General features: G+C 41.9%; 1 protein-coding gene across 2 annotated transcripts; it reads left to right on the top strand.

The window, feature by feature from the left end:
- Positions 1-14,388, top strand: LOC124257166 (cartilage matrix protein-like). Of its 2 annotated transcripts, XM_046691184.1 has the most exons (10): positions 1-183; positions 1,886-1,939; positions 3,526-3,614; positions 4,462-4,533; positions 5,149-5,329; positions 6,666-6,751; positions 7,682-7,753; positions 8,220-8,313; positions 8,920-9,412; positions 9,779-9,935. In XM_046691184.1, exons 1-10 carry the CDS (start codon positions 162-164, stop codon positions 9,795-9,797), a joined length of 1,182 nt encoding a protein of 393 aa, XP_046547140.1. In that variant the 5' UTR covers positions 1-161; the 3' UTR covers positions 9,798-9,935. The 2 variants fall into 2 exon arrangements, with proteins under 2 accessions (XP_046547140.1, XP_046547139.1); XM_046691183.1 differs by lacking the exons at positions 1-183; positions 1,886-1,939; positions 3,526-3,614; ... (3 more) ...; positions 7,682-7,753; positions 8,220-8,313 and adding exons at positions 11,097-11,162; positions 12,320-12,648; positions 13,254-13,488; positions 14,306-14,388 and having other exon boundaries at positions 9,102-9,412; positions 9,779-10,354.
- The last annotated feature ends 3,134 nt before the right edge of the window (positions 14,389-17,522 follow it).

The following is a 17,522-nucleotide window of genomic DNA, read 5'->3' as shown; positions in this document are numbered from 1 at the left end:
TTTGTCCTAGGCAGCATTTAAATTTATATTCTTATCAACGCCCCATTTCCAGTCGATCCTAGTCCCAGTGTAGGTTATCATACCATTCGGCTGAAGGTGGACTCTTCACCACTGCAAGGTTACCAACCCCAGGACTGTGGACTGTTATACCAGCCTGGAAAATGTTGGTCAAATTAGTTTTGTGTAAGTATACTTTAACAGGCTATCATTTAAAAATAGTCCAGAAAGCTCTAATAATTTTACGGATGTTGTAATGTAACCATATGTTCCATTTAATAATAATCAAAGTCATAACAGCAACATGTTCTTTTGAAAAGTAGGGCATATGCAATTTTGGGTTGATATTGTTTGGGAACCAAGTTGACTGTATATGGATTTAGAAAATTATATTCCTTCACAACTTGTTATGAATTTCGAGCAACCCTGCCAATTTCGAGTAAGATTTTTTCATGATGTGCACATGACATGAAATATTTTAAAATTACAGTGTAACGTGCCGGTGTGTTGCTGTAGATTCCAGTGATTTAAACAGGCTGAAAGTTCGTATATAGTTTAAAATACGGGGTCTGTCATGCCAATAACAGTTACTTGCAAATGTTGGAAGTTGGAAGTTGGAGATGTGGCACAAGCTCTGAACATTTTACAGCCAGTGAATAACTAATTAGTATATTCCAATCACGATATCGACATACAAATAACGTTGATAACAAACCTGGGTCTGGTCTACCAAGGGGGACAACTGACGCGCAAGGCCGTTTCATCAGAAGGAATATGTTTCGAAACCGTGACCATACAGTGCGTGTCATGTTGGAGATGAGCTTCACAAAGCTACAGGTGTTAGACTGAGTAGACAGAAGATTCGTAATCGGCAACACAAATGGAAACTGCATGCCAGACGTCCACGTGTTATCCAACGACCAACCAATCGTCTTTAGGCAAACGATATGCTTTTAGATGAATCAGTTTACTTTGGACTTCATCGACAGGCACAACCGCGTGTCGTTTACGAATTTAGTTTTGCCCTGTGGGGAGAATAGGGTAGAATAAACCATGTTTAATTGGGCTGGTTGTTGTTTAACGCCGTATTCAGCAATATTCCAGCTATATGGCGGCGGTCTGTAAATAACCGTGTCTGGACCAGACAATCCAGTGACCATCAGCATGAGCATCGATCTACGAAATTAGTAACCGATGACGTCTGTCAACCAGGTCAGCGAGCCTGACCACCCGATCCCGTTAGTCGCCTCTTGCGACAATCATGGGATACTGAAGATCAATTCTAATCTGGATTTTCACGGGTCTGTTTAATTTGGAGTATGCTTCGTCGAATTCAGGATTGTCCTGAGAATAGATCCGGATTTGCGGGTTATTAAAGAGTTTGACATGGTGACGTGATGGACACAAGGGCGCTGTGGCCAATCACTGAACAAAGTCTATCTGACATTCAATCGTCCTCGCCGTGATATTGCTGGAATATTGCTAAAAGCGGCGTAAAACCATACTCACTCACTCACTCACTGACATTCAACGACTAATGCTGATCTTAGATGCCCGTCACACTATTAAACTATTTATCTCATTAAAGAGGTAAAATATCAATAGTTGTGACACCTATTTATTGTATATCCTCTACTTTGGTTTAGTAGTATACATTTAAACAAATCATTCATACGAAGAAAAGTAAAGGTACATAGATTAAAACTGTTTATGAAATAACTGTTTTCTTCTCTCAAGAGGTAAGATGCTTTCTTGCTTCCAAAACGTTCAAGTCAGTTTTTTAAAAGTGTAACATTTATGAATGTAATGTTGTTTGGCGCCGTTTATTAAGAGATTACCAATTATTTTAACTTGGTTTCATTGATCTGTTTTTTTCTCTCATCATTAGTTTATCTCTTCAACTGTGTCTGTCAGAGACTCGGCGAAGCCGCAAACACAACGGGTACGTCAAGATATGCTTTATAATATGTTGAACTTAGGTTAGCATCAGGTACATTTTAGGTCAATATATGTATCATATCAGTTGAACTAGGGTAGCATCAGGTAGGTCAATATATGCTTCATAATCAGCTGAACTAGAGTTAGCATCATTTGGGTCAATATATGCGTCACATCAGTTGAACTGGTGTTAGCATCAAGTGGGTCAATATTTGCTTCATAATCAGTTGAACTAGGGTAGCATCGGGTGGGTCAATATATGCTTCATAATCAGTTGAACTAGGGTTAGCATCAGGTGGGTCAATATATGCTTCATAATCAGTTGAACTAGGGTTAGCATCAGGTGGGTCGATACATGCTTCAAAAGCAGTTGAGTCAGGGTTAGCCTCAGGTTGGTCAATATGTGCTTTATAATCTGTTGAACTAGGGTTATCATCGGGTGGGTCAATATATGCTTTTTAATCAGTTGAACTAGGGTTAGAATCGGTTGGGTCAATATATGCTTTATAATCAGCTGAACTAGGGTTAGCATCGGTTGGGTCAATATATGCTTTATAATCAGCTGAACTAGGGTTAGAATCGGTTGGGTCAATATATGCTTTATGATCAGTTGAACTAGGGTTAGCATCGGTTGGGTCAATATATGCTTTATAATCAGCTGAACTAGGGTTAGCATCGGTTGGGTCAATATATGCTTTATAATCAGCTGAACTAGGGTTAGCATCGGTTGGGTCAATATATGCTTTATAATCAGTTGAACTAGGGTTAGCATCGGTTAGGTCAATATATGCTTTATAATCAGTTGAACAGGGTTAGAATCTAGGGTTAAATCGGTTGTTAGAATCGGGTCAATATATGCTTTATAATCAGTTGAACTAGGGTTAGCATCGGGTGGGTCAATATATGCTTTATAATCAGTTGAACTAGGGTTAGCATCGGGTGGGTCAATATATGCTTTATAATCAGTTGAACTAGGGTTAGCATCGGGTGGGTCAATATATGCTTTATAATCAGTTGAACTAGGGTTAGCATCGGTTGGGTCAATATATGCTTTATAATCAGTTGAACTAGGGTTAGCATCGGGTAGGTCAATATATGCTTTTAATCAGTTGAACTAGGGTTAGCATGTCGGGTAAGTCAATATATTCCTCATAATTGATTGTACTAGGGTTTAAATTGGACCATTCAGAATGTAGGTCAATAAATGCTTCATAATCAGGTAAAACAACTGATTGGTCAATAATGTTTCATTATCAACTGAACTGGGATTAACAGTTGGTATATATATGCTTCATAATCACAGGGCCGGTGGGGTAGTCTAGTGGTTAAAGCGTTCGCTCTTCACGCCGAAGCCCAGGTTAGATTCTCCACAAAGTATAAAGCCCATGTCTGGTGTCCCCCGTCGTTGTATTGCTGGACTATTGCTAAAAGCGCCGTAAAACTGAACTCACTCACTTATAATCACATGTACGAGGATTGATAACAAGCACAGTAGAACCGGCATTATACCTGACTGACACAATCAGTCACATATAGGGCGCCTACATGCGCCACCTACTATACTGGGATCCCTTCTATATACTCCCACAGCGTCCCCAGGACAGGTTCACTGCCTCGAGTGCGAGAGGGTGGCGAAACCAGATGATTGCGTCACAGCCGTGTCATGTCCCCCTGGCGAGGTAATAATGAACCCTCCCTAACAGAACTGAAACTGATGCTGAAGGGGTCGTTGTCGGCACAGGTACTACAGATATGTACCCCAGGTACGTTTCTGTATACAGATGTGTACCCTAAACAAAGTCAAAATACAGAAACGTACCCGGTACCCTAAAAGGCGGACGAGTCCATATTCCGCAATCCAAAACCGAAACCGCATGTACTTGTTCCCGTTCAACTGATTCCGAGTGGTGTACATGTGCATCGCGAAATATCCGTTACTGTGTATTCTCATTACTTACATAACGCAATCAAATGTATCTAATACAACAGTATGACAGTTCCGGTCAAGAATACGACACAATGGGAATGGAATCGTCCTATGGTACGTTTCTGTATTCTCATTGTGGCCAAGGTACGTACAGAAACGTACCTGGGGTACATATCTGTAGTACCCGTGCCGACAACGACCCCTTCAGCGAAACTGATACACGAGAACACTGTTAACAAATTCGCTGAATAATGCTTAATTAATAAAGCTGAAAATAACCACCTAAAGTTCCCAGTCAAAGCTTGGACTAATGGCGGTCATTATAACAAACCCTGGTGGTTGGTTCAAGCTAAATAATAGTTGTACAGAGTTACATCCCTTGGTTCCTCTATTTTTGGCTCGAATTTCAAGAGATGATTCTTTTGTCTCTCCTGAGACTCAACCAAGTTGGTTACCTTTCAGATGTATTATTGATGGCGTTCCTTCCATCGTGACACTGGCTGTCGTTGAACAACAGACCCAGAATATTACGCGCTTGAATCAGATTTACTGTCTCACGATAATATTGTTTCCAGTTCATGTCGCTGTGTCTCCTTCAGATATGCATGTCCGAGCAGTACATCACCACGAACGGCCTGGTCTTCTACGACATCGGCTGTAAACTGGCATCTGTGAGTACATCCGTAGTTCAATTGTACAGGAGCGGCCGTGAAAGACGTGAACTACATGTTTAAGAGCTTTTCTGTGAAAGAAGAAATAGTAGTTTGTACATATGCAAAGTACTTAATCCATCAGTGGGCATGACACGCCCACCGTTTCCCGAAGACCTAGTGTGGCAAAAAGGATCAACATCGAGAGAGAGAGAGAAAGAGAGAGAGAGAGAGACAGAGAGAGAGAGAGAGAGAGAGAGAGAGAGACAGACAGAGAGAGAGAGAGAGAGAGAGAGAGACAGAGAGAGAGAGAGAGAGAGAGAGAGAGAGAGAGAGAGAGAGAGAGAGAGAGAGAGAGAGAGAGAGAGAGAGAGAGAGAGAGAGAGAAAGCCAAAACATAGGAAATGTTTGTGTTTCGAGGGGGTTGGGGTGGATGTTTGCGACGTATCTGAAGAAGTAGCAATGGCGAAATACTACAAATATTTGGTCCAGTATTATAGACGCGACCCCAAGAGTTCAAATGACAAGCCGAGTAAGGACATACAAGTTCCATATCTATTCTTCACTATTGGAACAGTTCTGATTTATACCTCCCCTGTATGGTCGAGGAACTACTTTCTTGGCTGGCATCTTCAGATCTGTTCCACGGCCGGGTTCACGGTCAGTGCTGCGGAGATAGAACAACGGCGTGCAGGTCAGTCACAGACAACTGGTCAGCCCCCAACTGGGAGGAGGAAACGCCAGAGCATGGCTGTCCACGTCTGTGAGGAGTGCTGTGAAGACGACTTCTGTAACAACTTCCTCTGCGGTGGCCATGGTGAGTTCAACATACATTTACAGCTTCATTTTAAACCAAAACTAGTAAACCCAACAATATCAGTTATATATAATATCCTAATTTTGAAACTGAATCAACTTTTTAAATGGTAAACATTGTGCCATCTTCTTTAAACGATTGAGTAAGTCAAGCAACAACGTCGGGAAATATTACGACGCTATGTTCCCATCTACCACGACTATGCTCCACCACTTCACGTCGCGCGGCGGTGGGGTAGCCTAGTGGATAAAGCATTCGCTCGTCACGGTGACGACCCGGGTTCGATTCCACACATGGGTACAATGTGTGAAGCCCATTTCTGGTGTCCCCACCAGTGGTGCACTCAGTCACTCACTTCACGTCACAATGGCTGCAGTATGGGATTGTAGATGGCAGCTTCTACTCCACACGCCCTATTCGCTAGATTTGACTCCTAGTCATTGCTACAGGAACAAAACGCGGAAAAAGGAGAAGGACTGGTTGTCACATCATTGGACATTGAACTATTGCATTGAACTGTCATGGAGCTATATTGAAAACTAAGTAAAACTCACGACCAGAATTCAGTTCTATGTCTACTTTATTGTTTCCGATATTACTTCATTCGACCGTCCCCGTCTGGCAACAAAGGAGCCAGGGGTTCACCCAGCAGAAAATGGGTACCCGGTGGGATAAGTCATATGACTATTAACTTTCCATCATGCTGTATACGCTTAGAGCATGTCCCTGCAGTTTGGAGTTCAGCGCTATATAAGTAGCCATATTATTATTATTATTGCCTCGTGAAGATCCGGGTCAGAATATTGATCTTCAGTAACCCGTGCTTGTCGTAAGAGGCGACTAACGGGATCGGGTGGTCAGGCTGGCTGACTTGGTTGACACATGTCATCGGTTCCCAATTGCGCAGATCGATGCTCATGTTGTTGATCACTGGATTGTCTGGTCCAGACTCGATTATTTACAGACCGCCGCCATATAGCTGGAATATTGCTCAGTGTGGCGTAAAACTAAACTCACTCACTCACTCACTCACTCACTATTATTGCCTAAAACATTACATCTTTCACTGCATGTAACATCTTTAAAGTTATTCAATGACGGCTGACTTGCCGTTGCAGATGTGTCTGGGGGTGCCACCAATGGGACAGGCTATGCTCTTGCTTTCGCGAACACCTGGTGTCATCACTGCTTGACAGTGATTCATGAACACATGCTTATGTTTTAGTCGAAATCGTCCAATGGACTTTTAGAATATATTTATTATCATCATAGAAATGATTTTGCCGCTTTAGTTTACAAATCGCCAAAGAATATACGCACCATACATATTTTACAGAAACCCAACTTCTGAAGTGCGCTGGATGTGATGACTTGAGGGACATGTCGGAGTGTACCCAGATAGACGTATGTGAGCCCCATGAAGTAAGTACACAGTTTTAGAATATACTGTTTAGTTTGATTTGGTTAAAGCCCTTGCTTTTCACGTCGAAGACCTTGGTTCATTCAAATCATTGTACAAGGTGTGAAACATGTCACAAGTCGTGATATTTCTTGAATACTGTCCAGACTCACTCACTCTTTCTAGACTATACCTTTCAGGTATATGTGTGAACTACTTGTCAAACAAACCTTAACTGGGTCCGCTATGTTTACATGTGTACATGTATATTGTTACGGTTAATAATTTGCCGTGACAAAAGGTTTAAGAGTCCCCTTTGAACCAGCAAAATAGAACACATACAAATCTAAAATATTCAATAATATATTGAATAAACAATGAGCAAACTACAATGAATGACAATACAGATTTCTAGTACAATGCAGTTGAGTCACAAATCTAAAATATTGGGTCACAAATATAAGATATTAACTCACCAGAGTCTTGACATTTACAGTGAGAACAGATATACTGATTGTTTACAATGACAGCGGGCAAGCATAGGTCAGTCTTGAAATGTTGAGAAACACGACGATGGCAGACAGATGTGTATAAATCCAGTCATGTGAAATACCCGTCGCACAACTCAACAACCAGCCTTTATATAGCTCTTACACAGTTCTCGGGCATTCTAGCAAAGCTAAGCTCCATCATTATCCACTCAGAACGTTATCGAAAGCTCCACGGCGAGATCCGGAAGTCAACAAATACAAAAGATTGCCAAGGGAGGCAACTCCGATGCACTATCGAAAAGGCGTACCGCTAAAAATACTATTGCCATTGAACATATATGATGCGAGATGTGAGCCACAACCTACACTCAAAACTTTAAACATTGTGACCCATATAACTATCACTTAATCAATGTGATATTACAAAATACAAAAATACACTCTAATAACAATATATTACAGGTGTGTTTTATAGAAGAAAGGATCACGGACATGTTTGAGCTGCACTACACCGCTGGATGTGCGAGACAGAAGGTGAGTTGGAATCTGCTTTAATGATATAGCCAAGAGGTATCATGAGCCAACAAACACCGTGCAGAGTATCGTACCCGTAGTGGTACCCGTAGTCGTACCAGAAGCCACTGTTACCCCATTACTCTTCAGAACAGATGACGATTATGTCTGTTAAATCGATTTACTTGAAATCAACCAGATCCGGGTTAAAATTGCTCTTCAGTAACTCATGCTTGTAAAAAGGGACTAACGGGATCGGGTGGTCAGACTCGCTGACTTGGTTGACACGTTCCATCGTATCCCAGTTGCGTAGATTGATGCTCATGCTGTTGATGACTGGATTGTCTGGTCCAGACTCGATTATTTACAGACTGCAGCCATATAGCTGGAATATTGCTGAGTGTGGCGTTAAGCGACAAATATACACACATATGAAATCAACGAGGTAGATGTATGATCAACAATTTCTCTCATATATTTCCATCAGCAATGCGACTCCTTCAAGAACAACCAGCAGGGCATGTTTGACCCTTGCTTCAACTGCTGCAACTCAAGCTTCTGTAATGTCAACTGCACCACAGGTAAACATACCAACATGCTCCCACATGGCTAAACACCATACACTGAACGCTAGGTCACAGTCATGGTGTTATTCGTGGGTAAGTATGTGCGCGAGTTTGGTTCTAACAGTTTTACAGTCTCTAGTCAGCTTCCTGTGGGAAGAAGGGGTCGTCTCAGGCGTCAACCACTTTGGTGAGACCCACCAGCACGGGAATGGTGCTGACAATCCTAGAAATATAATCGGCGCGAACAGGGATTCGAACTCCCAGTCAAAGATTTCTGCTTAGCGAGTTAAGTGACTTCGACGATTTGGCCAACATTGCTGCTTTCAGTCACTCTTGCCGCAGGCCAGATAAATTAAAAAACAATTGTCTCTTTGAAACATTTCAGCGGACACCCCACAACACTACACAAATGATAAATTAAAAAACAATTGTCTCTTTGAAACATTTCAGCGGACACCCCACAACACTACACAATGGTGTTGAGAACTGCTGCCAGATAGTTATATACGAACTCTACCTCCATAAATCATGAACTTGTACTCATTTATGCCTATGGTCCACCGTGTTTTTGTATTGTCCACTGTATTTCAGTATGTAAAATATATGGTTTCTGAATATAAGTTATTCAGCCAACTTTACCACCAACCACACCAACATCCACGATAACTTCCACCACCACAATGACGAGCACAGTTACTACTACAACGTCCACAACCCCATCTACAACTCCAACAACTGCACCTACAACGACAACAACTGTACCTACAACGCCAACAACTCCATCTACAACGCCAACAACTGTATCTACAACGCCAACAACTGCACCTACAACGCCAACAACTGCACCTACAACGCCAACAACTGCACCTACAACGCCAACAACTGCACCTACAACGCCAACAACTGTATCTACAACTGTTTTCTTCATCGCCAACTACTGCATCCACAATGCCAACAAGTACTCCAACGACCACGTCAACACCGACTCCAAGCACAACCCCTGCTACCACAACCACACAGACAACGATGATCCCGTCAACAATCTGTCCTACATTCCCTCCTCTATCGAACGTTGGTGCACCTCAACTTCTCAACCATGCCCTCGTCAACCTGGGTGAGTATCTCAAGGTAACTCCGTCGTGATATTGCGGGGATGTTGCTAAAAGCGGCTAAAAACCATACCCTCTAACTCACTCACTACCTCTGTTTTCAAAACCGTTCTAAATGTAATTTCGAAAACTGGGCCGGACACTCAGGGTAAAAGATGAATTATTGACTGAGGAGAGGGAAGGGGGTGGTTCAAGATAATATATTATTATCATTAGCTGCTGAAATAGCTAGATGGGTTTTTTTTTGCAATCTTTCGTTTCACCATCCCGCAACGCTCTGATAACCTTTTTCTATCAGTCACTTAATACCACGAACAAACCAAATTGTTAACCCTTTGTTAAAGAACCTCTGCATCTTCCTTTATCTCCAGGATGTGGTGGAAAGGATGACATTGTGTTCCTAGTGGACAGTTCGACACATGTCCTCAGCTCTGAAGAACGTGTCTTTCAGCTCTTCACAAACGCATTCGTTGACTCTCTTCAAGTTGGTCCCCAGAAGGCCCGAGTTGGTTATGCCTACTACAATAGTCGGGTCAATGAAATCCTCCACCTGGACAGGGGATCTTATCTAGACAGCATTGACAGAATATTTTCGTCTCTTGAACATTATAGGACAGTGACCCAAGACAGAGCATATTTAGGGTCTGCTATAAACCATGTACTGGGAGATATGTATTCAGGGCGATATAGTCGTAGTGGCGCCAAGAGACACATTGTCATCCTGACCGGAAATGCAATAGATGACCTTAACCAGGCGGTGGCTGCTGCTGACAAAGCCAGGAGCCGAGGAATTGACGTGATTGTTGTTGCTGTAGGAAACATCAGGAACATTGAAACGCAGTTGCACAGGGTTTCCTCAAGCCCTTCCAGCCAGTATTTTCTGAATGTAAAGGATTTTAGTAGTCTTCAACCAGAGCTTGAAAGTTTGATCTTGAGCCATTGCAGAGGTGAGACCTGACAAAGAAGCTGAGTTCTCAGTTTTAATTCTTATTCTAGATATCAAAAGCATACAGGGGCGGTTTTGGTCTGGTGGTTATTTAAAGCGTTCGCTCGTTATGCGTGATGTAACGCCCTGGTTCGATTCAACATATAGGTACAATTTGTAAAGCCAATTTCTGGTGTCCCCGTCGTGATATTGCTGGCATATTGCTAAAAGCGGCGTAAAGCTAAACTCACACACCCAAAAGGATATATGCATAAGATTGTATTCTATGATGACCTCTGCTTTTCTTGACTACACTTCCCTAAATTTTTAGAAATGAAAATATATGTTTAGTGACTATCCTGGATTTCCTGAAAAACTAGTTTTTACAAAAGCGGGCTTGTCTGGTCCAGACTCAAATTGTTCACAGGCCGCTCTCATGTTGCAGTTACCAATTTACTGACATTATGCCAAAATATGAAAACCCAACAACCCCAAAACCTGGTTGGAAATAAACGTATGAGTCGCGGAAGTGCGCACTTTTAGTGTCCTCTCTAATCTTCTGCGATCCCTTCATATAGCTGTGTGAATCATTTTTAGCCCATTTCAGCAGATAGTCGACACTGATTACATGTATTTAACGCCAATATCAATAACAGTCACACCATAAACAAATCTTTTCTCTTAATACAACATATACATCTCCATCTTTTCATGACATGATTTCTTTTGTCCTGATAGTAAATGACAGCACTGATATTTTCTAGGAAATAATCCACTGCCAACTATAGCATCTGACCCCTGTGCTGGACCGAAACTCCTGAACTATTTAGGTAAGCATTATTTGGACCTGAATATTTACTTTCTTTGCCATTACACTTGAAATTAAATATGTTCTTCTTCTGCACGAATCACAAATAGACAACAGGAACATTTTTATGGATACACAACTTCTTTACTGCAATGGAGGCGACGTTTCGGTGTAGATGCTAACACCGTTATCAAGAAGTATTGCACAACATTATGGACCATATTAAAGGGATATATACATGAAGGATATGTAAGTTTATGCAATTAAAGAGGTTGATAGATGTATAGAGAATCTCACCCAAGTGTCTTCTGATATTAATTATATCAACACGAGTTGATAAAGTTACGAATATCCGAGGCTTGCCAAAATCACTCTTCATTAATTTTCAATGAAAAATGTACATCTTTGAACATGGTACTGTCATTAGACTTGCAGTGCAGCGATGTCATAGCATTGTGACGTCATCAAGTACATGACGTCATAGCATTGTCAGGGCATTGTACAAAATCTACTGTCAAAACGATATCTCCTAGCGATATCTCCTGTGGAACACAGTTTTGGATGATAAAGTAGTATCAACACTGAAACGTCGCATCCATGGCAATAAAGAAGATGTCTATCCATAACAAAATCGTTCCTGTTCATCATACCAGCTTCTGAATGCCACTCAAAGAAGTAGAGACACAATTAGACAGTCCCTTCACTTTGTCTTTCCCTTAACTTTGTCTTTCCCTTGACTTTGTCTTTCCCTTCACTTTATCTTTCCCTTAACGTTGTCTTTCACTTAAATTTGTCTTTCTCTTAACTTTGTCTTTCCCTTCACTTTGTCTTTCCCTTCACTTTGTCTTTCCCTTCACTTTGTCTTTTTCCCTTTAACTTTGTCTTTCCCTTAACTTTGTCTTTCCCTTCACTTTGTCTTTCCCTTCACTTTGTCTTTCCCTTAACTTTGTCTTTCCCTTAACTTTGTCTTTCCCTTAACTTTGTCTTTCCCTTCACTTTGTCTTTCCCTTCACTTTGTCTTTCCCTTCACTTTGTCTTTCCCTTCACTTTGTCTTTCCTTTAACTTTGTCTTTCCCTTCACTTTGTCTTTCCTTTAACTTTGTCTTTCCCTTCACTTTGTCTTTCCCTTCACTTTGTCTTTCACTTAACTTTGTATTTCCCTTAACTTTGTCTTTCCAGGTTGTGGGGCTCGGGAGGACATCACACTTATCTTGGACAGATCTGGAAGTATCCGTCGTACCGACTGGGCGAAGATGAATCAGTTCATTCAGCAGCTTGTGGGAAAGTTTGACGTTTCCCCACATGCATCAAGAATTGGCATGATGACATTCAACAGCATGTTGCTGGAGCTCATTCACTTTAAGGATTTCTCTGACAGGAATAGGCTGTTGAGTGATATCAACTACCAACTTTCCCGCTTGTATCCGACGGGTAACACCATGACACACCTGGCCCTGGAGAGGACTCTCCAGTGGTATAAACAAGACAGCAGTCCCGACGCCATCAAGGTGCGAATTACTAATTCTCAGAAGCTTACAGAAGTCAATGTAAAATACATTGAAATCTTTAAAATCTTTCAATCATTTGAAATCTTTAAAGGCTTGTCTCTATAGAGTAAAGGTAGTGGTTGTGTGCGTGTGTGCGTGCGTGTGCGTGCGCGCATGTGTGTGTGTGTGTCTGTGTCTGTGTCTATATTAAGGCTGGCCTAAGTCTTACTACAATTCAGGGTTCCATTCATCATGTGGATCAGGAACGTGTGATCTTAGGTTCGGATCCAAGTTTGCATTCATTACGTATTTCAGGTGGTCTAAGTCATCTCTTTATATTCATTGAATGTAACATAAAGGGAAATTGGTTGCTTGTCCCATCAAATGCAATGAATCATTGTAGTTTATTTACAAATGATTTATGTTTGACTTTGGTAAGGTCACTTCTCTTTTGTCACATGTTTTAACATAGGAGAATGTGAGCTAGAATTGTCATTATACCAGAGAGCAACGTGAATCAAAATCTCGGAATTTGACCTAAGGTCATGGCTGCTAAGGGATGCAACTCTGCCTCTGTACTTTTACTTTCTGAATCAATGACCAATCATATGTTTCGTATGACCAAGGTCGCTGTCATCTTCACTGACGGTAAATCGAGTTCAAAGTTCGACACGTTAGCCTCAGCCTTGGAACTTCAGAGGAATAATGTATCCATTTTCGTCGTTGGAATTGGAAGTAACATCGACCTGCAGGAACAAATGATCCTGGCGTCGGACCCGGATAGTGAACACATGTTGAACGTGCAGAGCTTTGATGGTCTTCTGCACTATATGCAATATTTGGCAGCTGTACGATGTCGTGGTAAGAACTGAAACATCTACGGGTGCATTTTCTTCTGATATCCTTTGATATACTGAGGGAAAAAAATAAGGGATCACATGAAAGAACAAGTGTTCCTTTATTTTTTCCCAGGTTTCTTCACAAACGTTGTATCGCATAGCTTGTGAAGAAACCTGAAAACAAATAAAGAAACACTTGTGCTTTCATGTGATCCCATATTTTTTTTCCTCAGTATATATGGAATATATGTCATTTCTACGATGTGATGTCGCTAAGAACTGAACGATCAATGGTGTCATTCCCTTCTTATGGACCTGTATGCTACGCTGACGTATTATCTGTGTACTGTACTAAAAAAATTGTTCTGTTCGTTTTCCATCTCCAAGTTGATTCTTCCGTATCACTGGTATGTTAGTCATTGCAATGGACGCCGTGCAGTCGTATGGTTATCCCTCTGAGAGACTGTTTTACGTAAATCAACAAAATGGATTTCTTTTATTTAACTTTAGAAGTAAATTTATATGATTCGTCAAAGGTTTAAACATGTTGTTGTGAAGAACCTGGATGATTTGATCACGTATCTTCAATTAGATAAGCTGTTGTCCATGGGTAGGGAGTGAGGTGGAATATGTCCATGTAGGAGTAGGTGAGTGGGTGCCTTGCTTGATGGCGTGTCACCGAACCCTGACGGTGTAGATCGTTGCTCATTATATCAATCATTGGATTGTCTGATCGAAACTCGCTTCTTTACTGGCCCCCGCTATATGGCTAGAATATCACTGAATGTGGCCTTCAGCAACAGGCACCTACATGAAAATCCATTCTTCTTGCTCTTCAGATCTCGCTAACCAATCCACAACGACTGTGAAACCGTCTTCTTCAACAAATCACAACAGGTTGACAAATAAATGAAAGAATTAATATAAAGTGTTTGTTATTATGTTATTTACAACCAGAATGCTGTCTCATGTTTGAGATTGTGGAAAAAACTTGCACTGAAACCTATGTCGACAACTAAGCATGTCACGTGTAACATAGGTTGCAGGTACGACAAGTAGTCAAATGTTTACATGTAAAAGACTTACATGTAGGAACGCGGACATCCGCCTCAATTAGTGTTATAACGGGTACCCGGGGCGGGGCGGGTAATAGGGGGTCGGGTACCCGGGTAGGAAATTTGGACCCGTCCCAGCCCTCTTCCACCACCACGGCGGGAGGTCATTACGTGGCATGACGTCTACTCCAGAGCAACCCTTTAACTGTCAGCATATAGTACTACAATATACAATACAATTCAATAACCAGTAGCATGAAGGGTCTTTGAATGTGTCCGCCAGGTTAACATTTGTGTTACAAAGAGAGCTTATTCATCTCTGGAAAAAACTTTTTTTCCGATTTCGAGCATGACGAGGGTCAATCGTGTAGCTATCAGTAATACTAAGTCTAAGGTTACTGACAAGAAGTAACAGAACACCGGATCCTATCATATGGCTGTAGTTACTCACACAGTGACGTAATATATAACACTGGAATGCCGAGGATGCCGTACGATGCATTTGGAACATTCGCTTTTCGGGTCTCGGAACGACACATCAGAGTCAGTATCCGGGTCTCCACAGTGTCCAATGGTCATCCTCAGCGTCACTGGATTTGAATACACAGTATCATTTCGGAAGAGGTCAAATACAACGTATTGTACATCTGGGATTACACTTCATCCGTAGTGTGTTCTTGTACATTTGGGGGTTGAGTGATAATGCAGGATTCGAACTCACACTCTCAGAGTAAGGGTGTGGGGTGTGGGTGTGGGTGTGGGTGTGGGTGTGGTCGAAGCAAGGCCTCTGGTTGGTTAGCGCTGCTAAATCTGCACATTCTTTATAAATTCTCGGGAATTTTTACTTTCATCGACTGCTTGACTTGGAAGAAATGTAAGAAAGCATCATTTGTAAATGTCTCCTTTACAAAGATCAACCAACCAGAGGGCTTGCTTCGACCACACTCCCGTTTTGTGCCGATATATCGTCATCCATTTGTGTCAAGATCGTTTAGTTGAGAGTCAAAATCGGGTTTCAATCGACTTGCAGAAATAACAATAATGAATTGGTAGGTGTCATGAGTGGTGCTCGATGGGCCAATCATCCATGATTATGTTTACATTAAGTTTTAATCGATTGTATGCGATGGTAGCGTAGCGATCGGCAAAGCAGTCGGGTAGGGTGCACCGAAGTGTCCGACCTTGTCATAATGTATTGTACTGTGAAGCATTTCGAGTCGGGAGTTATCTCAAATTTTTGAATATATTTTATAAAATCTTTAATCCTCGCAAAGACACGTGGTCATGTGTTGAAAACTGCTATGGAACTAGCCAGAGTTGAAGGTGGGGTCTTTCCTGAGGTCTTGCGTTAGACAAAATACAAGTGGTGTCATCTTATGTACCTCCAGGACAAGCCCGATAATAAGAATGATATAAAAGCAAGGAGTCCAGTTTGTGAGTAACTGCCTGGCAAGCATCGGGGCATGATTGTACCGTCTTTATATACTGGAAGGTAACGCCTGCTGTCTGTCCTTGCTAGCCACTGACCCCGCGCACATGTCTGAGGTAAAGTTGGCGTTGCCTGGCGACGCTGCCGGAGTAGGCCACTCTTCATAGAGACGTAGGGAGAACACCGTAGTGCTTCTTGGGTGAGGTCATCCATCTCTTGGTTGTAGATCGTTGTCATCTTCAATCCACTTGGAAGCCGTGGTGGCTCAGTGGGTTAGATCGATGACTTAGTGTGCTGGCGATTAGGTGCCTGAGTGTGGATTCCAGTCCTGGATGGGACTTAGGTTAAATAACCAAATGAAACTACAAGAATCTGTACTTTACAGAGAAACTGTAATTCCAAATATAATATATGTTAAATTTGACCACTTATGGCATTTGGTATTCATACCTTCATGAGGACGTCCATTATTCGAACCTCGGTATCCTTCGGTATAGTCACTGATGTCAGACACATGTTCTAGAAGGTCCTCTAGAGTGGGGCTCTTTCACTTACTATCCTTAATGGCATCTACCTGAGCTAAACAGCGTTCGAACCTCCACGGTATTTCTGTATCTGACACCATCATGCAGGACTTGATGACCACCTCGCTGTGAGTGGGCATGCTCAACTCGGCGAATATCTGTGAGGAATGTTGGTAGGGAATTCATTATCTATACAGTCAACTTCGATTGTAACGACTCTGAGGACCACTAGTTTTAGCTCGTTGTAACCGAAGTTTACTGAACATATTGGTTTATGCGATACAAGGTGCAAGGTGCAAAAGACATGTCACAGTAATTAACTACCGTTATAACGACTGACTGACTTTGGTTTTACACCGCTTTTAGCAATATTCCAGTAATATCACGGCGGGGGATACCAGATATGGGATTTACACATTCTACCCTTGTGGGGAATCAAACCCGGGTCTTCGGCGTGTCGAGCGAACGCTTTAACCACGAGGTTACCCCACCACCCCACGGTTAGTTCAGTATAACCATAGTTCGTTTTTCGCATTTCGACTAAAATAGACTGAAAGTGGCCCGGGGAAAACATTTCGTGATATCCGTCCGTTCGTTATAAGCGGGGGCGGTGGGGTAGTCTAGTGGTTAAAGCGTTGGCTCGTCGCGCCGAAGACCCAGGTTCGAATCCCCACATGGGTACAATGTGTGAAGCCCATTTCTGGTGTCCCCCGCCGTGATATTGCTGGAATATTGCTAAAAGTGGCGTAAAACCAAACTCAGTCAGTCAGTCAGTCGTTATAAGAGGGTTCGTTATAAACGTATTTTACTGTACTTAGACCTCATCTAATCTCGTTGTTGTGTTGGCAGTGAAGTATCGAAGCCAGTTCCACAGCTTTAGCCCAAGAAGATTTTCATCTTGATTGCAGGTTCTGAAAAATATGTTTATATATAGACACAAGGTAAATGCTCTGTTCCTCCTACCGTTGTGCCCCAATCCGTTAAAGATACCAACTTGTACCAAATATTACAACAATTTCAAGATAATTTTAACAAGCAAGGATTGGCT

Source organism: Haliotis rubra, unplaced genomic scaffold, assembly GCF_003918875.1.
Source record: "Haliotis rubra isolate DU_JTF1 unplaced genomic scaffold, ASM391887v1 Scf65, whole genome shotgun sequence".
NCBI classification, from domain to species: Eukaryota; Metazoa; Mollusca; class Gastropoda; order Lepetellida; family Haliotidae; genus Haliotis; species Haliotis rubra.
Note: the sequence above shows the minus strand (reverse complement) of the source record. Positions and strands in the feature narration are given on the sequence as shown.